Raw genomic sequence first — 23,199 nt, forward strand, 5'->3', positions numbered from 1 at the left:
GCCACTGTGTCTAGTTCTTTTTTATCAAATATCTGGCTATTTAGAAAAAGACTAACCGTAACTATACATACATAACTAAATAATGTCCTTTCCGTAACTTATAAAACCTTTATAAGCCAAGATTTTGACATAACTTATAAGGGGTGAGATATGTACCTAGTCTATAATGTGTAAAAATCGCTGTAACTCTGTAATTCTGGGCCGTGGCCGTTACTAAAGGAAGCCAGTGTTTAGTTCCTTTTATGAAATATTTGGCTCCAGTGTTATAGTGTTGCTCAGTCATGGTTGTAGTATCAAGGATACAAAAAAAAGGGTGGCCAATCTCGGTAGAAAACACATAGTATCAAAAGCTTCAAAATTAGCCTGGATGCCAGACCCCAAAGTTTCTAAAATACTAGCCTCTACTAGGCTCCACATGTCGCTGGAAAAAGAGTAGAAATTGGCCAAATAGACGGGTAACATGCAAGAGGAGTTAGTCCGCCCAAGGACATTATGTAGTGTCCTTGGTCCGCCAAAGAAGTTACAGTTAGCGACCATTACTGTAACTTCTTTGGCGGACTACCTCCCCTGGCATGTTATCCGTCTATTTGGCCAATTTCTACTCTCTTTCCAGCGACCTGTGGAGCCTGGTAGAGGCTACTAAAATACCACACGATAGATATTTCGGAGTTTGGGGGTCAGGCATCCAGGATACTTCGAAATCGAAGACAGGCGAATTATTTGTAATGGCATTAGACAAATCTAATTGCCTTACCAACTCAGATGGCAGGACAAAAATTGCAGAGAATGTCAAGGTAAACTGTTTCCGCAATAAGAGAAAAATTACACGGACACCGTCACACAAAACCTTATCACATTGTGAAGAACCTAAATCAAGGAGGTTTAGCCTTCTTGCCCAAAGAAAGAAATTGGGTCAACTATCTTTTCTGACCCATCCCCTATAATACTTTAAAGATAAACCCACAAAAATAATGAAGAAACATATTAGCAACTTTGCCAACAAAGCTTTATTATACGGCAATGTTTCCGTAATACTAGTACTACATAGGTAACCTGCTTCCTAATCTAAGAAAAAAGAGCAAAAAGGGAATCCCCAATGCTTATCGGGAGGAATGATTATGGCGGTTCACCGGTTTTTATCGTACCATTCTCCAGAGAACTTTGACAGTAGTGTCAGCCGATGAATTTTCACAATCATTCCTCCTGATATTTGCATACGAGGTTCTTGTTTCATGGTCACCATTCATTAAGTACATGACGTACAATCTTAAACACGTAGGCTTCTAGCGTGAGATTATTAGAACATCATCTGTGCCATCTTCAGTCTTCTTGATAAGACGAGTCGAAGCGTTCTGAAACAGAGAGAATTTCAGGGAAAACGTTGTAAGATTAGAAGAACAGTGAACGCGATCATTCAAGGCAATCTAGCGGAAATATATGGACTTGCAACTATTCAGCTGTTCCGGACGTGCCGCAGAGCTACCATACAAGGGATACGCATGCGCAGTCCGACATCGACGTGGATAAAATCATAGTAGGGTACCCTACAAAATCACGACAAACAAATGTGTTGAAGTCGAGGGTACGATCTACAAAATAACTGAAAACCAAAAGAAAAAGTTATGTTTTTTTAAGATTTGACGGCCACTTTGATATGGGGTCATGCGGGACCATACGGAACTGCAGCCGACTCACCTCGGCAGGCAGCTGCAAAGGTCACGCGCATTTATACGCCGAATGGGAAAACTTCACAATCTCATTCGTACGATCCAAAATGCCACTTCTTATACTGCCATACAGTAAAGTTTGTGCCTCGCTGGCATTCATGTCAACGTTTTTACATACGGTTCAAGATTTAGGGCGCACTATCTTTTTACCACTACGTCACAGAATAAAGACCCCCCCCCCTCCCGTTTCCTTCATGTTGTTGTCGTCGGTTTTTTACAGTCAGTTAGCTAGGTGTTGTAAATGTAGTAACTCTATCTAATGTGCGTTCTGGTCGCCCCAGAGAAGATAAATTATAACTTACCTTGTACTCAGTGTAGGTGAACACTAGCCACTAGTCTCACACCTTGTCCCAGATGTACCTGTAAAACAATGGTAACGATTGTAACCGTGCCAGTAACAGCAATAGACCTATTTCCAATTACGGCGGCCATTTTGAATTTCCCGGGGGCCATTTTGAATTTCCCGGGGTCACTTGAGGGTCATGCACCAAAGTGAGGCTCGGGTTGTTCAAACCTATGATAAGCCCATGTTATACTCGTAACATAGGTACTAGTATGCCATATTTGGTAGAAGTAACAATGTGTGCTTGAAACAATGATATTAGCCCAAAAAATGGACTATGATGATAGTTTGAACAAATGAAGGAAAAAAGAAACTTGATTTTCTCACCTGGTGGGCAGGTGCACTTGTAGTAGCTCTCAAACGGGACCTGCTCGCACACCCCGCTGTTGAAGCAGCTGCTGTCGTCGCAGATGCCGAAGAGGAACTCGCAGGTGTAGCCGGTGAAACCCGCGGCGCAGGTGCACCATGACTCCTCGACGGCGGTACAGCCGGGCCAATCACACGGCATCCTCGTACAGGTGCCTCCGTTCTGACAGCTGCTGTCGTCACAGCTGGTTGGAAACAGGGTTTCACACTCCTTGCCTGAAAGGAGACAAACCGTTGGCCACGAGGAAGGTGACAGGCGGTCACAGAAACGTCGGTGTTGAATAAAACTCTTGTTTCTTTACAAAGAACGTCGTTAATCAACATCAAGTCACGTGACAATAGAACTCCAAGGCGAGATCTGACTGTAATACCGGGTTGACGAATAGACAAAGAGTTCGCCTCGAAAGCTCCCCAGAGCAATCTTTTTTTTGTTTTGTGTAATGATTAAATGTTTGTCAAAAGTAAATCGTTATCCATCTCATGTTGATTCCATTTAAAAAAATTAGAATTCAATCGTTCCTTCTTGAGTTATCCTCTTTCAAAGTTTGCAGCTGAAGCAGCCCCTGCAGTTCCAATGAAAGTTGCTAAAGGGCCAAAACTTATGCTACTTTTCCCGGAGCTAGTACTGTTTTTCTTCGGAGACAAAAATTGGTATAGAAAGAATAGTATCCCATTCTAGGTCTGAAAATCCCTCAAATTTGTATTTCCTATTCTTATACGAATCCAGTTTTTTTTTTGCACAGAATACTTACAAATCGAATGTGACCATTCAAAGAAGCGACTGCTAAGCGGTCAACTGAGAAAAAAATATATTGTCTCTGAATTTATGACATACCGGTGAAATCTGGAGGGCACTGACAGTACGGGTAACCGACCCAGTTGTCGTACAGGCACGTGCCGCCGTTCTGACAAGGGTTGTTACCGGCCTGGCAGGGATCGTTGTAGTTCTCGCACCTGGGACCGTCATAGCCCAGCCGGCACTCACACATGTATCCTTCGATACCGATGTCCCAGCAGTTGGCGTCGTTCAGACAGGGGCTACTATTGCAGTTCCCAGCGTCTGGGAACACAGGAAGATGATTAGGGGAAAGATAAAATCATTTTAGGAAAAAGAGACAAGGAAATCAAGAAAGGCAATGAAAAAACATGTAGATTTCAGAAACGTTCACTTTGATATCTCTGTAGTACCCGGTTGTATCCTGTTGAATAATTAACTAACGACAACAAGAGCACAACTATCGCCTGGGAAACTTTAATTTTACCCTGATGGTGTGTTTAACACGGATGTTTACTAAGCCAGTGGCATTTTGCAAGTTAGCGCTATACCTATATAGCATTTATTTACGTTAGTGTGGAGTAGTATTTCTGAAACGATAAGGCTGGGAGTTGTACATTATGCAGCTATTGTTGACATAAAGCATATGAACACTCAGCTAGCTTAACGCTTTTAATTAAAAGATCATAGAGGACACAAAATGTACTTTAATGATCTAAAACTATTTAACTGTACTGAGTTCTACCATAAAATGTCGAGACTTTTCTAAAGGCCTAGATGCTTGTTCGTTTGGACCGCCTCTAGCTATAGCTCGGCTCAAGCTTTGTTTACAGTTGTAACATGTTTCAAAAAGTTCAAAAAGTTCTAAATTGCTTCAACCGTTTCAAAATTCCAAAGAGACCATTACTATCTACATCTGCAGAAACCAAACAGAGTTGCGTATCTTTACGGAAAATGACTGACGATTGAGCAAAATGAGCATTTTTTCGAATGTCCGCTCAATTCTGAAACAACACCGTGCGACCCCTACCCCCTACACAAATCGGGTTCTCCCGAATTACATTTATACAGCCAGAACATAATCTCCAAGCTAACGGTAATTTGAATGACATGCTGCTACCTGTAATTAACGTACATATTGGGTGGATGTTTGTTACGTTGTCATCGTTACTGTATGTGTTGTTATTTTGATGTTGTATTTGTATGTGATAAGAAGTCCAGGAAGACTAGTGATGTGCCTTAGGGCCCATCGCTAACGGGTTTTCTTCAATAAAGTTCAATAAAGTCCAAGTTCAATTACCTACCGTTGGCAAGGCAGTATCCATGGGCTAAAACAATAACCATTTAACACCGGAGGCAAAACAAAATAACATGCCTATCGAACTTTTGTAATTCTTGCAGCCTGAACGCAATACTATCTTATCAGGCTCGCCCCTGAGGCGTTGCTGAAAAGGTTAGAAAAGGGCAGTGACTTACCACTAGCGCCAGCTGCAAGAAAGAGGAGAAGAAGAAGCCACATCATGATGAAGTCTTAATCTACTAGAGAAAAGACTGGCGGTGGCACACTGGCTTTATAGATCGTGGTGGGAGGAGCCTTGCATGGACGGAAGTTTGTGATGTTTGATCAAATGCTATAAATAGCTCTTGCCATGGACACACCTGCTTCTACTACAGCGAGCGCACATGGGGGTTTTCAAGCTCACTTGTGCGATTTAATTTTACCAACATGGCTGACGAATCTACTGCATAGTATCCCCCATCCAGTCTTTTTTACCTTTCTTTGATTCACAGATATATATCTCTTTCCTTAGGTGTTTAGGTACACAGGGGTGCCAAAGTATTCAAACGAATTTTACAGAATTCATACGCATTATACGGAATACATACGATCCATTACGCAGAAACATACGATCCTTACTATTTGTTGGGTCACAAGACATGACCGCCAAATTCAAGATGGCAGACTCGGGATAACCAGTTCTTCGAACGATATCTTGGCTTTTAAGAGCTTAATAATGGCGTATTCCATCCTGCTAAACTCTTAATATCTCAAGCTGCACTAAATTAGACTAATGTAGGCTTAGACCAACTAGGAGGACCAGACAAAGCTAGGTTCGGTGCTAAATCCGTATGTTTCTCGTAATGGATCGTATGTATTCTGTAAAACTCGTACGAATTCCGTAAAATTCGTATGAATTCTTTAGCACCCCTGGTACAGGTGACAATTTCTTTTATAACATGATGGCGACGTCAATTTGAGAGAGTGTTATTTTTTGATGAGGTCGGTCAAAAGTTTACAGTTACTTGAAAACCCCCAATGTACCCACTTGCCACAACTCTGCATGTTTTTACTATATTGATGAACGACGTCAGAAGTCAATCAGCCTGAGGTGAAAAACTATTGACATCCGAATCCAAGGTTGTCCCAGACAAGGACATGGTCGTCGAATGACAAAAGGCGAATTATAAATGACGAATCGTCATGGAAAATCGTACCAGATGACCAATACATATGGCAGGGACAAAATGCAGGGAATTTTAAGGTAAACCCTTCCCGCTGTGAAAAAGAGATAACACGGACACTGTCACACAAAAAGACTCCTGTTAACGATCGTTTCTGACCCATCCGCTATATTCATGATATATCCACAAGAATGATAAAGAAACATGTCAGCAACTTTGTCAACAAAGCTTTATTATTCGGCAATGTTTCCATACAACTACCACACTACTTTTTATGTAACCTGCTTCCTAATCTAAAAATAAGAGCCTGAAAACGGGAATCCCCAATACTTATCGGAAGCATTGAATATGGCGGTTCAATAGTACTCTCCAAGCAGAGCTAGGGTTTCGGCTGGTTTTTAACGTGTTTTAGGCGTTTTTGTCATGCCTTCTACTTTGTCATCGTTTTTGTTGTGCCACAACAAAAACGATGACAAAGTAGAAGGCATGACAAAAACGCCTAAAACACGTTAAAAACCAGCCGAAACCCTAGCTCTGCTTGGAGAGTAGTTCAATAGTACCATTCTCCAGATAGGTTTGACAGTCGTGTCAGCTGATGAATTTACATAATCAGTCCTCCTAATATTTGCATGCGAGATCCTTGTTTCATGGTCACCATTCATTAAGTACATGACGTACAATCTTAAACACGTAGGCTTCTAGCGTGAGATTATTAGAACATCATCTGTGCCATCTTCAGTCTTCTTGATAAGACGAGCCGACGCGTTCTGAAACAGAGAGAATTTCAGGGAAAACGCTGTAAGATTAGAAGAACAGTGAACGCGAGCATTCAAGGCAATCTAGCGGAAATATATGGACTTGCAACTATTCAGCTGTTCCGGACGTGCCGCAGAGCTACCATACAAGGGATACGCATGCGCAGTCCGATGCGACAAAGGGTACCCAAAATAAGACCGTAGAGTTATCTATAAGGTCCCCATCCCCAGAGAAAAGAACCATAAATACATCTGCTTGGGTGTTAAGCCCAAAGCACACACAACCAGCACCACCCACCACCAACACCCCGCCCTCCCCGTTTCCTTCGTGTTGTTGTCGTCGTTTTTTTTTTACACAGTCGGTTATGTGTTGTCAATGTAGTAACTTCAATCTAATGTGCGTTCTGGTTGCCTCAAAGAATATAACTTATAACTTACCTTGTACTAAGTGTAGGTGAACACTAGCCAATAGTCTCACACCTTGTCCCAGATGTACCTGCAAAACAATGGTAACGATTGTAACCGTGCCAGTAATAGCAATAGACCTATTTCCAATTACGGCGGCCATTTTGAATTTCCCGGGGGCCATTTTGAATTTCCCGGGGTCACTTTAGGGTCATGCACCAAAGTGAGGCTCGGGTTGTTCAAACCTATGATAAGCCCATGTTATACTCGTAACATAGGTACTAGTATGCCATATTTGGTAGAAGTAACAATATGTACTTGAAACAATGACATTAGGCAAAAAAATGGACTATGATGATAGTTTGAACAAATGAAGAAAAAAAGAAGCTTGATTTTCTCACCTGGTGGGCAGGTGCACTTGTAGTAGCTCTCAAACGGGACCTGCTCGCACACCCCGCTGTTGAAGCAGCTGCTGTCGTCGCAGATGCCGAAGAGGAACTCGCAGGTGTAGCCGGTGAACCCCGCGGCGCAGGTGCACCATGACTCCTCGACGGCGGTACAGCCGGGCCAATCACACGGCATCCTCGTACAGGTGCCTCCGTTCTGACAGCTGCTGTCGTCACAGGTGGTTGGGAACAGGGTTTGACACTCCTTGCCTGAAAGGAGACAAACCGTTGGCCACGAGGAAGGTGACAGGTGGTCACAGAAACGTCGGTGTTGAATAAAACTCTTTGTTGTGTACAAAGAACGTCACTATATCCATCTCATGTTGATTCCATTAAAAAGAATTTAGAATACAATCATTCCTTCTTGACTTATCCTCTTTCAAAGTTTTCAGCTGAAGCACCCCCTGCAGTTCCAAAGAAAGCTGCTAAAGGGCCAAAACTTATGTCACTTCTCCTGGAGCCTATAGCTAGTACTGTTTTTCTTCGGAGAAAAAAAAATGGTATAGAAAGAATAGTATCCCATTCTAGGTCTGAATATCACTCAAATTTTTGCTTCCTAATTTTATACGAATCCAGTATTTTTGCACAGAATACTTACAAATCGAATGTGACAATTCCAAGAAGCGACTGCTAAGCGGTTAACTGAGAAGTATCTTGTCTCTGAATCTATGACATACCGGTGAACTCTGGAGGGCACTGACAGTACGGGTAACCGACCCAGTTGTCGTACAGGCACGTGCCGCCGTTCTGACAAGGGTTGTTACCGGCCTGGCAGGGATCGTTGTAGTTCTCGCACCGGGGACCGTCATAGCCCAGCCGGCACTCGCACATGTACCCTTCGATACCGATGTCCCAGCAGTTGGCGTCGTTCAGACAGGGGCTGCTATTGCAGTCCCCAGCGTCTGGGAAGACAGGAAGATGATGAGTGGAAAGATAAAATCATTATAGGAAAAAGAGACAAGGAAATCAAGAAAGGCAATGAAAAAAACATGTAGATTTCAGAAACGTTCACTTTGATATCTCTGTAGTATCCGGTTGTATCCTGTCGACTAATTAACTAACGACAACAAGCGAGCACAAATGACAACTAAGGCACAACTATCACCTGGGAAAATTCTAGGTTTACCCTGATGTTATGTTTTACAGGAATGTGTACTAACCCTGTGATATTTTGCAAATTATTATTAGCGCTATTACGCTATACCTATAGCATTTGTTTACGTTAGTGTGGAGTAAATATTTCTGAAACAATAAGGCTTGGAGATGTACATTATGTTGCTATTGTTGACATAGAGCATATGAACACTCAGCTGAACGCTTTCAGATCATGTGTTATAGAAGACAAACAGTTTACTTTTATGATCTAAAACTATTTAACTGTACTGACTACTACTGAGTACTACCATAAAATGTCGAGACTTTTCTAAAGGCCTAGATGCTTGCTCGTTTGGACGGCCTCTAGCTATAGCTCGGCTCAAGCTTTGTTTACAGTTGTAACATGTTTCAAAAAGTTCAAAAAGTTCTAAATTGCTTCAACCGTTTCAAAATTCCAAAGAGACCATTACTATCTATCTACAGAAACCAAACAGAGTTGCGTATCTTTACGGAAAATGACTGACGACTTGAGTAAAATGAGCATTTTTTCGAATGTCCGCTCAATTCTGAAACAACACCGTACGACCCCTACCCCCTACACAAATCGGGTTCTCCCGAATTACATGTACATTTATACAGCCAGAACACAATCTCCAAGCTAACGGTAATTTGAATGACATGCTGCTACCTGTAATTAACGTACATATTGGGTGGATGTTTGTTACGTTGTCATCGTTACTGTATGTATTGTTATTTTGATGTTGTATTTGTATGTGATAAGAAGTCCAGGAAGACTAGTGATGTGCCTTAGGGCCAATCGCTAATGGGTTTTCTTCAATAAAGTTCAATTAAGTCCAAGTTCAATTACCTACCGTTGGCAAGGCAGTATCCATGGGCTAAAACAATAACCATTTGCCACCGGAGGCAAAGAAAAATTACATTCCTATCGAACTCTTGTAATTCTTGCAGCCTGAACGCAATACAATCTCATCAGGCTCGCCCCTGCGGCGTTGCTGAAAAAGTTAGAAAAGGGCAGTGACTTACCACTAGTGCCAGCGGCAAGAAAGAGGAGAAGAAGAAGCCACATCATGATGAAGTCTTAATCTACTAGAGAAAAGACTGGCGGTGGCACACTGGGTTTTATAGATAGTGGTGGGAGGAGCCTTGCATGAGCGTCAGTACGGAAGTTTGTGATGTTTGATCAAATGCTATAAATAGCTCTTGCCATGGCCACACCTGCTTCTACTACAGCGAGCGCACATGGGGGTTTTCGAGTTCACTTGTGCGGTTTTAATACCAACATGGCTGACGAGTCTACCGCATAGTATCCTCCATCCAGTCCTTTTTACCTTCCTTTGATTCACAGATATATCTCTTTCCTTAGGTGTTTAGGTACGCAGGGGTGCCAAAGTATTCAAACGAATTTTACAGAATTCATACGCATTATACGGAATACATACGATCCATTACCGAGAAACATACGAATTTTACGGAATTCATACGAATTTTACCTAATACGTACGATCCATTACGTAGAAACATACGAATTTTACGGAATACATACGATCCATTACGCAGAAACATACGAATTTTACGGAATACATACGATCCATTACGCAGAAACATAGGATCGTTACTATTTGTTGGGTCACATGACATGACCGCCAAATTCAAGATGGCGGACTCGGGATAACCCGTTCTTCGTACGATATCTTGGCTCTTTAGAGCTTAATAATGGCGTATTCCATCCTGCTAAACTCTAAATATCTCAAGCTACACTAAATTAGACGAATAAAGGCTTAGACCATCTAGGAGGACCAGACAAAGCTAGATTCGGTGCTAAATTTGTATGTTTCTCGTAATGGATCGTAACGGGGGGCGCCCTACCTTCGCACGCGCCCTAACATCGCACGGATTTTTTACTGATCTTATTTTGCATAAGTACGCCGTGTTTGTGTCCAATGACTATGCTGATAAGGAAGGTAAATAACCCAAGTTCATGCACATAATTGTCATTTACATTCAAAACATATGTGTACATATTCATTTCTTGTTTTGTCGAAAAGTAGTATTTTGACAATAATGATGGTAGCGCTAAGTAGAGGGTCACTGCGTAGCTAGACGGCCCGGCACTTAAATATACGACCTGTGCCAAGCAGATACATAAGTCACACAGCTATCATACACATTAAAAAATAACTTCATAAAACACTAAAAATTTGGGTCTTTAAGTGTTTGTTGAGAAGAAAACCGACCAAAGAAAAACAACGTAAACATTGCTGTCGTCTGACAACGTTGTTTTCCCGCCATTTTTTTGGGCCGCGATGGTGGCGGAACGCTTCAACGCACAGTTTTGTTACGCTATAACATGTGATTGGTACCGTCTATGAAAAGGAAACTGAATACAGAGATGGCGAAGATATTTCCCAATAAGTAGACGGAGTATTGTTGATGTAAGCGGTGTCGTTTTCTCGTAATGATTTCGTAAGTCGGGCCGCATTCAATACGTACGTCGGGCCGCGTAGTAGCCTATTTCCCGTGGAAACATGAGCTGGGATGCGCTAGATATAGCCCTTCTCACATGACGTGAGAAGTGCACACAGTCAAAATTTTCCGGTCAAAAGAAAGCTATAATATAGCAAACTTCAAGCCTTATTTACATTTCCCTAACTTCATCACCAACTTCCGAAGAGAGCAAAATTACCAAAGCGTAATAAGTTAGGCACACTATCTGGCGTAGCACTAAATCAGAAGGTACATTCGTGAAAATGTCTCACAGCGTCTTCCGCATGTTACGCGGAGCATGAAGGGCCCATGAACAGTATGAATACATTTCTTGTCCAAGTATGGTCTTTAGATGAATGTGTTCAAAATTCATTCATTAAAACATGACCATTCTCTGGCAACCAGCAATGGAGCGCCGTGAGTTCCAGCGCGTAAAAAAACGTCCGATGGTTGGGCACCCCCCGTTATGTATTCCGTAAAACTCGTATGAATTCCGTAAAATTCGTATTAATTCTTTAGCACCCCTGGTACAGGTGACAATTCCTTTTATAACATGAAGGCGACGTCAATTTGAGAGAGTGTTATTATTTGATGAGGTCGGTCAAAAGTTTACAGTTACTTGAAAACCCCCAATGTACCCACTTGCCACAACTCTGCATGTTTTTACTATATTGATAAACGACGTCAGAAGTCAATCAGAGGTGAAAAACTATTGACATCCGAATCCAAGGTTGTCCCAGACAAGGACATGGTCGTCGAATGACAAAAGGCGAATTATAAATGACGAATCGTCATGGAAAATCGTACCAGATGACCAATACATATGGCAGGGACAAAATGCAGGGAATTTTAAGGTAAACCTTTCCCGCTGTGAAAAAGAGATAACACGGACACTGTCACACAAAAAGACTCCTGTTAACGTTGGGTAACATAAATTCGGGATTTTTCCGATAATGGTTGACTGAATTCAATCTAGCAGAACAATAAACAATCCTTTTTTTCTGTAATTCTGTCAGTATCATGTACTATCTTTGCACTAATCATATATATGGTAGATTTTGTCTTTAGTCGTGCTGACACCATAATATTTCAACTTGAAACTACCGTCCGCCGCACGCACAATGACGGTGCTGTCGGACAGGGGGGCACATTAATTCGGGAGAGAAGATTCGTCTTGAATATTTTACCGCTAATCACATTTTATACAGCAGCTATTCGTTCCATCCTTGGCTTGAGGAGAGTGCTATGGATATAGACGTGTCCAAGTAAAAAAAATACACGAAAAAACGGCCGTACCGCACACATCAGGCCAGTTCGGGAACAACCCGTGTGTTGAGTCGGTAGAACTTCACTCAAAGTCGGCCCATCGTCATCATCGGGCAACGTGTAACGTTACATTATTCATGGCAAGTTAGCTGGATGCCGTAGCAATGGTAATACTACTATGTCAATGTGTTCCTTGTTGTGTTAGGAGCAAACTTTGAGGAAAATATCTTCCTCAGTCCACTATCACACGCAGCATTTAGACAAAAAAGTGTTCCTCACAAACCTTTGTCGTCTGCTTGACAACAGGATTCTGGTTAACAATATGGCGGCGGGAAAATACACGTGCCGTAGGTTGTAGCAACAGAGAGGAGTTTTGATGATTGATCACACTTAGAATCCAGTTGCAGGTTAGCAAAAGAGATTGTAATAAGTTGTCTTGTAAATAATTGTGTTTAGCAGGAAGCGGATGTGACATTTTTCTTATAAACCAGCCGACAACCATGTTGTGTAATTCTCCCACGAAGCCCTCAGACTGTTCCAATAAGGGACGGAGAGTTTTTGACCTCGTCGCCTTATAATCCATGCTTATCGAAGCTTTTCAGACAGTGTTCTGAATACGTAAGTCTGTCAGGTTTGCATTTCTAGCGGTATTACTTATGTTGCATCTAGCACATATCCCTAAATACCCCGTTTTCGAAAAATCGCGAATTTAAGTACCCCGCGAATTTATGTTACCCAACGTTAACGATCGTTTCTGACCCATCCGCTATATTCATGATATATCCACAAGAATGATAAAGAAACATGTCAGCAACTTTGTCAACAAAGCTTTATTATTCGGCTATGTTTCCATTCGACTACCACACTACTGTTTATGTAATCTGCGTCCTAATCTAAGAATAAGAGCAAAACGGGAATCCCCAATACTTATCGGGAGGATAGAATATGGCGGTCCAATAGTACCATTCTCCAGATAGGTTTGACAGTCGTGTCAGCTGATGAATTTACATAATCAGTCCTCCTAATATTTGCATACGAGATCCTTGTCTCATGGTCACCATTCATTAAGTACATGACGTACAATCTTAAACACGTAGGCTGCTAGCGTGAGATTATTAGAACATCATCTGTGCCATCTTCAGTCTTCTTGACAAGACGAGCCGAAGCGTTCTGAAACAGAGAGAATTTCAGGGAAGACGTTGTAAGATTAGAAGAACAGTGAACGCGAGCATTCAAGGCAATCTAGCGGAAATATATGGACTTGCAACTATTCAGCTGTTCCGGACGTGCCGAAGAGCTACCATACAAGGGATACGCATGCGCAGTCCGATGCGACAAAAGGCACCCAAAATAAGACCGAAACGTTATCAATAAGGCCCCCATACCCAAAATATCTGCTTGGGTGTTAAGCCCAAAGCACACACAACCAGCACCACAACCACCCCCGCCCTCCCTGTTTCCTTCGTGTTGTTGTCGTCGTTTTTGGTGACGCCTCAGGGGCGAGCCTAATGGTAAAGCAAGAATTCTAGAAATTGCATAGGAATTTGTCCACAGGCATTTGTAATCTGTGGTATGTTTGGATGTTAGCCCAAATGAAATGTTGAAATGTGGGTAATCCATGCTCCTTCTGGTATCCCATTGGTATGTAGGTCATCTACATGTAGGCCCCCTGGGGTACTACACTGGCATGTTGTCAAAGTAGGTCATTCAGGCAGCTGGGGTCAAAGTCCAAAGCAGGAGGTTACATTCCAACCCTTTGGGGCAAAGTCCACGGAAGGAAGTTACATTCCAACCTGTTGCTAGTGTTGGAAATTCCAGCACTAATGACACTATATGTATATGTAGATAATATGTGTATGTGTATTATCGTTGTAAAAAGATCCAGAAATATTGCACATGTACATGTACTACCGCAAGGCACACGTACGCTCTGTCGGCATGTCGCACTGTTGGACCCTTGTTGTCGTCTTACATTCCGGTTTTTAAATGTACTGTTTTATCTAACGTTGGATGATTTTAGATATGTCACCAGATTTTAACTAGTCGCTTGATTATGATACTTGTGTAAGTCTGACTCCAATTCGGTCATGAATTTGACCGCCACTGTCAGTTTGTGTAAGTTTTCTTAATAAACCATTCATCCATCCATTCCTGACAGACAGACAGACAGACACACTCACACAAAACACAACAGAACAATACTTGCTACCATAGACATTTTCTTTGGATATCCAGTATGAACAACACCAATTTACAGTGCCATGGACATATTACATTAACACATCACCGACAGCAACAACCGTCGCCATGGCAATGTATTCTTTTCCATTGCCAATCTTATTTTACAAACTTTAAGTCAGTTAGCTAGGTGTTGTCAATGTAGTAAGTCTATCTAATGTGCGTTCTGGTTGCCCCAGAGAAGATAACTTATAACTTACCTTGTACTAAGTGTAAGTGACCACTAGCCACTAGTCTCACACCTTGTCCCAGATGTACCTGCAAAACAATGGTAACGATTGTAACACAGTAATCGCAATACCATGTAGAAGTGAATATGTACTTGAAACAATGACAATAGGCAAAAAAATTAGATGATAGTTTGAACAAATGAAGAAAAAAAGAAGCTTGATTTTCTCACCTGGGGGGCAGGTGCAGGTGTAGTAGCTCCCAAACGGGACCTGCTCGCACACCCCGCTGTTGAAGCAGCTGTTGTCGTCGCAGATGCCGAAGAGGTCTGGATAATGTAGGAAGATAATTATCATCATCATCAGTCGACGTGTTTTCGCGATGACGGGGTTATACCGTGACATGCAATAGCCTCCGTTGCAGTCCTTCCCACAGCGATTTTTTTCACCTTTTTGGGGGTGGGGTGGGGGGGGGGGGGTGCACCGCGTATCTGCTTGAGCCTCGGGGGCCCCGTATCTGCTGGGGATCTCATAACCGCTGTGGCCCTGTGACCACAGCGCGCGGCGCACGCCCCCCCCCCACCCACAAAAAAAAAGTTTAAAAAAAACGCTGTGAGAAGGACTGCAACGGAGGCTAGACATCTCAGGCAATTTAAGGCCTGTGACAATTTCTGTCGAACATGAATTTCGAACCACTCAGTGACCGCAGGTAACCTGGCGAGGCCATGACGTTTTCAGAATGGCCCAATCGGGTACAATGTAACGTTATATTGCAAAAACAGGAATTTATTAAATATTTTCATACTAACTACTTTTGGCGGGACTTATGAATAATAACAGTACAGATATTGATAAAATATCTATCAAATATTGACATAAGTAGAGGCAATACAAAAAGGGACCCCCGTGGAAGCTGCATAATGGTACCGGCCGAACATGTTCGAACGTTCGAACGGCCCCCCGGGGTGTGGTATGGCGCATAAATGGCTGGGAATTTACACATCAGCTTAAATCCCCGTAGTATGCCGGCTTTAAATGCTATTTCCCCGGTCAAAATCACATGATTCCTAGAAAAAGCAATGAATCTGTTAGTATTATACCTTGCTGAAAAATATTATCCAAGGCTATTTGACCTTAGAATGATAATATTTTAGCAAGAGCAATTTTTGAGGGAAAATTAGAAAAAAATCACTGTTTTTAATGTTTTGGCCCCAAATAAAACACGATATCGTCAAATTAGACAAAATAGCCTTGGACAGATTAATTTCAATACTTATTATCTCCTATGTCGTAAAAAATCAAGGTTAAAGTCCCTGCCCCCGCCGGGGAATTCACAGATCAATGAACAGCAGTATTTTTTTACCAAAATCTTTGTTTTTAACCCCAAAAAATATGAGATTGAAAATGTTCTTGTTTTAATATTCTAAATATTTGTTATTTCCATCATCTGGCCATTTTTTTTGGAAAATAGATATATACATCAAAAGTTACGTGCAAATAACTGCTAACCTAGCCAACCCCCAGGTGTCACAGGCCTTAATTGGGCTGAGATACAAGACGGGGATGCGCCAGTTCTCCCGTCCGGGTGAATGGTGTAAATCATAGTATGGCTGATACGAGACGGAGGTTTGCCAGGCCTCCATCCAGGTGATTTGCAGTGGTCACAAACTCCAGAAAGAAGGATTTGGACCATCGCACACCGGGGCATGCCCCTACTCTTTTTTCGAAAGGTGTGGCCATGGGTTCTTTTACGTGCGCGGGGTGTGATTGTCCCCAAACACGGGACCTCCAGTTAACGTCCTATCCGAGGGACGTCCCTAACCCTAGATGAGCTAGGCCCTTACTTCACTCAGGAAGATAATGGGGAGATACATCAAACCATACTTTTTTTATCTCTTGCAACTGTGCGTGCGTTTGATGTAAATAACTTTTGTTTGGGGTTCCCCCCCCCCCCAGAAATCATTAAAATTCGCCAGCTGGCGACATGATTTCCCCTAGTTTAAAGATAAAGAAACAAAGAAACAAAGAAATAATTGAAAAGATAAGAAAAACATGAGGAAGATGAAAGTATAGGAGGTGATGAGGAGGACGGTGGAAGAAGGATGGAGAGTAGAATGAAAAGAGCATGGGGGATTGAGGAAGAAGAAAATAGAGTGAAGAAAAAGAAGAAGGGATAAAGAGGATGAGGATGGGGTAGTGAAGAGATATGACAGAGGGAGAATGAGACAAGGAGCAAGAGCAATAAATTAGTGGCGTCGTGTGGCGTAACGGCTAGAACATTCGGCCGTCAAACAAGGGAACCTGAGTTCGAACCCGGCTTGCCCCCCGGCATGTCTGGACATGCGCCTGGACGTTGTGACCTTGGGAAAGGCAAACACAAATTTCCTCACTTCACTCAGGTGTGAATGAGTACCTAGCTTCGGTTAGGGACGTCCCTCGGATAGGACGTTAAATGGAGGTCCCGTGTTTGGGGAAAGCCACACCCCGCGCACGTTAAAGAACCCACCACACCTTTCGAAAAAGAGTAGGGGCATGCCACGGTGTGCGATGGTCCACACCTTACAGTCTGTTCTGGGTTGACATCTTGAAAAGGTGATAGTCACCTGTTATGTCATTCTTTCCACAAATGTGGTAAATCTAAATAAATAGAATAAATTAATTATAACGTATTGTCATTTGCTCCTGACGACTTTTGTCATCAGCCTCTTACAGTACGTTTGAAGTGACGTCACGTGAAAGTTAACCACAAATATGGCAGCTTTGAAGAAAAAAGAACGTAAACCACAGAATTTGATGGAGTTATCCAGGACAATTTTAACATCAAGTCTGTAGAGTTCCTTGCAAGACGCAACAAACAAAAGCAAATTGTATATATATATATATATATGTATATATATATATATATATATATATATATATGTATACATCACAGCATATCATTGATATATAGCTATGATTTGCTACTTGAACTAAAACTTTCTTTAAAGATCGCAGTATAATCGATGGAAAAACAACATGTATTAAATTCTTACAGTTGGGCGGAAGTGTTGGTGGTATAGGCTGAGCTGTGGGTGGACCTGCCAGAAAAATGATTGTGAAAAAGACGGATTAGTTTTACAATGACATTGATGACAACATGCATATGACATCTATGACGTCATGTACAAATACAATATACTATGAGATATGCAAATTGGGGGGTACTGTTGCAGAGGATAAAAACGTGCGATACCATTGTTCATACACAACTCTTCTTCAGCTAATAGAATCCCTAAATCCATCGACGCATTTAAAGGCATACATTTTCAAACTGTAATCTTTTGACGAAGTTGCAACGTTCATAGAAGAAAGAACGGGAAAGGAAAAGGAGTTAATTTGTTATTCATAACCTAGCTGAATGATGTTCTAAGCCCTCGTCACGCTGGCGGCGTCGCTGTGTCCTAAACTGGATTTGTGTTACCCTTGACTTTGTAATTGGAATATCATTCAAAACGTACAAGTATGACCAAGATGATAACAAAACACACAAAGCTTGTATTAAATCAACTAACTAACTACACTCCCGTTAGACAGATTCGTCTTTTGTCAATGAAATTCGTTGAGTGCTTTATCAATTCGATCGGCCATAGCGACGCCACCAGCGTGTAGCGGGCCGAGTGGGATGGGGGCTTTAGATATGGATGATTAAGTTTGATACCTGTGCATGCCATAGGTGCGGGCATAGCACCGTCACTCCCAACGCAAGTACAAGTGAGATCACCCTCTGTGATGGTAGTCCCGTCCTCGTAGTATTGTCCATTGCGTTCGCAACCTACAACATTGAAACATAATGGTAAACATAAGTAGGGCCGTCTAACATTTCTGAGCCGAGACGGAGGACGCTACAAACTATCTAGCACATTTGATCCACCTATTGAGTCCGAGCTCATTTGATTCCCGTTTTACATCATGGCCGGAAGTTGTAGATATGAATTTGTTTCTACAGATAAATGTCTAATCCATAAAAGTGTTAGAATGACAGTTACATTTCTTTGCCTGATATAGCTTCATAATCAGTATGCCGAGCTTTCCAACAGAATCGAATATACACCTTTTTGGTGAACTTTTCGACGATGTTTGACAAATTTTGGTGCAGTTATCCGGCATTTGTGACGATGCGCCATGCAAATATTTGGGAATTCCGTGCAATTAACAGGAGTGTGCGATAATCCAATGCAATTAAGTGGCTTCTACTGTACTTACATCCGAATCCAAAGTTGTCCCAGACAAGGACCTGGCCGTTTTCGTCGCATCTTGCCCCGCTTCCCATGCAGCCTGTCGTCTCGTATATTGTTGAATCTGGAGGGTAGAATTGCCCCCCGTACAAACAGCCTCTCGGAGGCAATGTCGGGAATGTCGGCGGGCGTGGACGAAATGTTGGGGGCAGGGGCCGCAGGGTTGGCGGGCTCCCTGTACGGTGGAGGGGAAAGTCGAGTTCAAACAACAAGAGGGCTCGGTTAGTTCATTTATAAGTATATTCATGAGTTAAATCAATCAATCAATCAATCATTCATTCAGTCAAAATGATTTGTTGATAACAGAACATTGAAGTTGATTGAAGAAAACTTCAAAGATATATTATGGTCGGGGAGCGGACTAACTACACTCCCGTTAGACAGTAGCGCCCTCTGGCAGAACATACATCAACTGCACTGCGAACACACAGAGAGAGAGAGAGAGAGAGACAGACAGACAGACACACGCGCACACACACACACACACACACACACACACACACACACACACACACAGAGAGAGAGAGAAAAGCCAAAATAAACCAACACTTTGGGTGATACAGAAAGCAACCGAAAAGTGTCACTTACTCACAACGCCTTCTATCGAAATTTGTCAGATGTGCAGTATATGACATGACTTACCATCGCAGTTCAACAAATGCTCCTCCCACCGGTTCACACTCTCGCCGACTTGTTGCAGATTGTCGTCCACACAGTAACACATGGATCCTCGGCACTGGATGTTATCGTAGTCTCCCTTCCAGTCGCACCGGGGCACAAACATTCCAGGCCGGGGGGTCTGGCTGGTGATGTCATCGGCTTCACGGGCGCATGCTGTGAGAGCGCAACAACGTGCATTATTCATCGATTCCGCCAGTCGGCGATATTTACTCAACGCTCGTTTGTAGAAATGGGAGCGGTTTGAAAGGGGGCTAACATAGGCCAAATTAGGACAGTGACTGTCTGTGTGTTGAAACTTTATTTGTTTTGCCGACTGACTGGTTTTTGGATGGGGTTTGTGTATACGTAATGACTAAGTAAAGGCCGCAATGTGTTTGAAAGTGTATGTGAAAGGCGGTGGCTTTCTGCCAAAAGTTTAGTTCGTTTGTTTACTGACCACTTTACATCTTTGCCTCTGACGTAAGGACTGTTCCACTCAACGATGATTCTTGTGGTCCAGAATATTGATAAAAAGTGCAGTGACAACTGGAGCTTATAGACATTATATACAACAGCATATCCAGTAGTGGAGAGAATCTAAAACTAAAATGATTTGACGGGAACCTAGATTATAGAAGTTAGTAGGTACTGTGCGCTCATCCAAAATGAATCAAGTTGATAATATAATGCTACACTTTCTCCCAACATTAAGGTATTCACGGATCAAAATTTCAACGATCACTGTCGCCTTCTTCAGAATCAATAATGACCAAAGGTGTCGCCTTGTTCAGGATCAATAATGACCAATGGTCATTATTGATCTTGAAGAAGGTGACAGTGGTCGTTGAAAATTTGGTCGGTGTATACCTTAGTTTTGGAAGATAGTTACAACATGAAAAAAAGTAGATGGCTTCCTATTCGTCGCTTTCATTATCTGATGGGCTGACTTTCGACATGAAGAAACCAAAAGCCGTCACTTAATCATCAACATAAAGTATATGCGGTAGGTCAAGAGATTGTCGTTGAATCGCCAGTGCTAAACTTCCCAGGTTGGTGCCGAAGTTCCGAGCGTGACCCTAAATGAAGTACTTTGACATCACTACTAGTAACACGCTAGCGGGTGCGAGTTCCGAGCGAAGCTGACGAGCCGAGTGGGGACGAAGCCGACGAGTCGATCGGGGGCGAAGCCGACGAGCCGAGCGGGGGCGAAGCCGACGAGCCGGGCGGGGGCAAAGCCGACGAGCCGAGCAGGGGCGAAGCCGACGAGCCGAGCGGGGGCGAAGCCGACGAGCCGAGCAAGCGGGGCGAAGCCGACGAGCCGAGCGGGGGCAAAGCCGACGAGCCGAGCGTGGGCGAAGCCGACGAGTCGATCGGGGGCGAAGCCGACGATCGAGCTTGACTCGCGGAGTGATTTTTTACGTAAAGGAGGGCTAAGGACGACAGTCCAGCTCTGACGGGGGGCGTTTCCAGCGCACAGTGGGGTCTCATTATCCGGATACTCGGTCCCGTGCTCAACTTTTCTCCAAGCAGAGGAACGGGTCCGGCTGCTGTTTTTTATCGTGATTTTAGGCGTTTTTGTCGGGCTTTCTCTGTTGTGCCGTTTTCTTTATGTCGCCAACCCACACTTGTGCATGCTCAACAACAATTTCGAGGCCTATCGCCCATGCATGAAGCTGTGCATGTGACTTACCGCACGTAGAGTCGTCCCATGTTCCCTCCTGTCCCATCTGTACGTCTGTGACGAACCCATTATAGTCTCCGATCTGGTTCCCTTCCTTGTCGACACAACGGCAACTACAAACACACACACAGGAATTATGATTTCACGATGCTTATATATCTTAACATCTTAACATAACAAAGCGCACACAATTAAGAAAAAGTTGGATCATTCGTCTTCCACTGTCTCGGAAAAAGACCGAAGTCAATTAGTTTCAATTTAGTGTCAGTATTTATACTAGAATAGTCAATTAGTTTTGTTACCCATTGTCTGTCCTGTTACACGTACTTGCAATTAGCCTAGGGGCAGGAATTTGCAATGAAATTTCAAAACATAAATTTTCTTAAAAAGTGACAGAATCTTCAAAGGATATCGATGTTTAAAAGTACAATAAGTGAATTTCGATCTAGAATTGAAGTATTTAGTTCAAAGATTCGCCTTTTCCTCAGAACTGCCGTTAAGTGGAACATGTTACCACCAAGAACTGTGGGGGTATCTTCATTAAATAACTTCAAACAACTTTTGCAGCATAATGTGCAAAAGCTAGCCTTCTTCATAGTGTGAAAGGGAGGGCAAAACAGGTGCCTAAGCACCTTTACAATGCCTCCCATGCCCCGTGGGAAGTTAGGGCGGTTATACGGTTATCAAGTCAAGTCAAAGTTCCTTCCCGCACCGATGGTGCAAAGGTCGGTGCCCATCTCCATTTCAGTAGCCCTTGGGCCACACACATTTGCGCAATCACTACAGCAGGGGCTAGTCGACTGATAGTGGTGTGTGTTTAACTTCCATACTCTTTCCCAAATGCTGAGTGTTAAGCAGAGAACGTAGTATGTACCATTTTTAAAGTCTTTGGTATGACCCGGCCGGGGATCGAACTCACGACCTACCGTATGCAAGGCGAACACTCTACCCACTAGGCCATTGCACCGGTGATACACCGGATATACGGTTATACAGATGCAGATTTGAGACTGTATGTTGGATGATATCTGCACTTACTATCCTTGAAAGAGGTCACACTGTTTGGGGCTGTAGTATCCATCCGCGTCGCAATCAGGCGGGGCCAAGTCCAAGACATAGTCCGGTCCGTTTAGCATTTCATTGATCTCCTCCGTTTTCAGAGTACACGGGCCTTGGAACAAAATTAAAAAGAGTTTTAAAACCTTCATGATTATCAATCTACAAATATCAAAGTTTCGACCAGAGAAGATAATACCACTTGATACTCTACAAAAGGTAAAGTCTGACATTTACGCTCTCGATTCATAAGTAATGACATATACGTACACTCTGCTTTTTTAAAACTTCGTTTTAGGACAGACAAGGACAACCACTGCACTCAAGTTTTTCATACCTTATTTCAATAGTGTCACGTGCAGAGAACAATATGCCCATTTCTACGCCCTGGTGGGGTGAGGAAAGTCGTGAAAAATGCCTTTCTCACGGGCACAGGACCAGTGGCGTCAGGGGATTCGAACCCGGGGCCGCTGGGTTCTCGGCCGTTACGCCCCACTACCCCACCAGGGACGCTTGCAAAAGTAAGCTAAGAGTTCAACACTCAGTGTGGATTTTGAGATGCTACACCACATACCTTTCTCTTCGTGTTCCTGGGTGCTGGGTGCGGGCCATGACCAACAACCCTCCACCACCACTTCTGTAGAAACAACGAGAACTACTAGAGCTACGGCCCAGCGAAACGCCATGTTTTCCCCTGCCGTCCCTGGTACGGAATGATCCTCTTTTGTCTGTTTGTAGGGCGTGGACGTCATCCGTTATGGGTCGCTGGGTTCCACAAATACACACCTCCAAATGGTTGATAGCTCTTTTGAGGTCAGTTGACTATGACTATATATCCTCTAGAACGTACTAACAGTCACTGACATTTTGAATATTTGCTTGATTAAATTGAGTTGTTTTTCTCTTCTTCGGACACCGAAGCTTCTAGTTTATCTCCTTAGTCTGATATCTTATATGTAGTATTTTTCCTTCCGATT

The 23,199-nt window shown here is 42.9% G+C and overlaps 3 protein-coding genes and 1 long non-coding RNA gene across 5 annotated transcripts; all 4 read right to left on the reverse strand.

Annotated features, from left to right (window-relative positions):
• Positions 1-988: 988 nt before the first annotated feature.
• Positions 989-4,809, reverse strand: LOC136446580 (protein delta homolog 1-like). Its single transcript, XM_066445024.1, has 5 exons — positions 4,688-4,809; positions 3,272-3,496; positions 2,398-2,652; positions 2,030-2,087; positions 989-1,352 (listed from the first exon to the last, which is right to left on the reverse strand). Exons 1-4 carry the CDS (start codon positions 4,731-4,733, stop codon positions 2,053-2,055), a joined length of 561 nt encoding a protein of 186 aa, XP_066301121.1. The 5' UTR covers positions 4,734-4,809; the 3' UTR covers positions 989-1,352; positions 2,030-2,052.
• A 1,416-nt stretch (positions 4,810-6,225) lies between these two features.
• Positions 6,226-7,490, reverse strand: LOC136446402 (uncharacterized). The gene is made up of 3 exons (XR_010757566.1): positions 7,236-7,490; positions 6,868-6,925; positions 6,226-6,441 (listed from the first exon to the last, which is right to left on the reverse strand). It is a non-coding gene; the product is annotated as an uncharacterized lncRNA (long non-coding RNA).
• A 441-nt stretch (positions 7,491-7,931) lies between these two features.
• LOC136446401 (protein delta homolog 1-like) lies at positions 7,932-9,529 on the reverse strand. Its single transcript, XM_066444752.1, has 2 exons — positions 9,420-9,529; positions 7,932-8,182 (listed from the first exon to the last, which is right to left on the reverse strand). Exons 1-2 carry the CDS (start codon positions 9,463-9,465, stop codon positions 7,947-7,949), a joined length of 282 nt encoding a protein of 93 aa, XP_066300849.1. The 5' UTR covers positions 9,466-9,529; the 3' UTR covers positions 7,932-7,946.
• Positions 9,530-12,958: 3,429 nt separating this feature from the next.
• Positions 12,959-22,922, reverse strand: LOC136446403 (uncharacterized). 2 transcript variants are annotated; one of them, XM_066444754.1, is made up of 10 exons: positions 22,797-22,922; positions 22,205-22,337; positions 21,176-21,279; positions 19,468-19,659; positions 18,794-19,000; positions 18,249-18,362; positions 17,584-17,628; positions 14,785-14,880; positions 14,585-14,642; positions 12,959-13,316 (listed from the first exon to the last, which is right to left on the reverse strand). In XM_066444754.1, the coding sequence occupies exons 1-9, from the start codon at positions 22,906-22,908 to the stop codon at positions 14,608-14,610; spliced, it is 1,038 nt and encodes a 345-aa protein (XP_066300851.1). In that variant the 5' UTR covers positions 22,909-22,922; the 3' UTR covers positions 12,959-13,316; positions 14,585-14,607. The 2 variants fall into 2 exon arrangements, with proteins under 2 accessions (XP_066300851.1, XP_066300852.1); XM_066444755.1 differs by lacking the exon at positions 22,797-22,922 and adding an exon at positions 22,560-22,695.
• Between the last annotated feature and the right edge of the window lie 277 nt (positions 22,923-23,199).

This window comes from Branchiostoma lanceolatum, chromosome 12 (assembly GCF_035083965.1).
Source record: "Branchiostoma lanceolatum isolate klBraLanc5 chromosome 12, klBraLanc5.hap2, whole genome shotgun sequence".
NCBI classification, from domain to species: domain Eukaryota; kingdom Metazoa; phylum Chordata; class Leptocardii; order Amphioxiformes; family Branchiostomatidae; genus Branchiostoma; species Branchiostoma lanceolatum.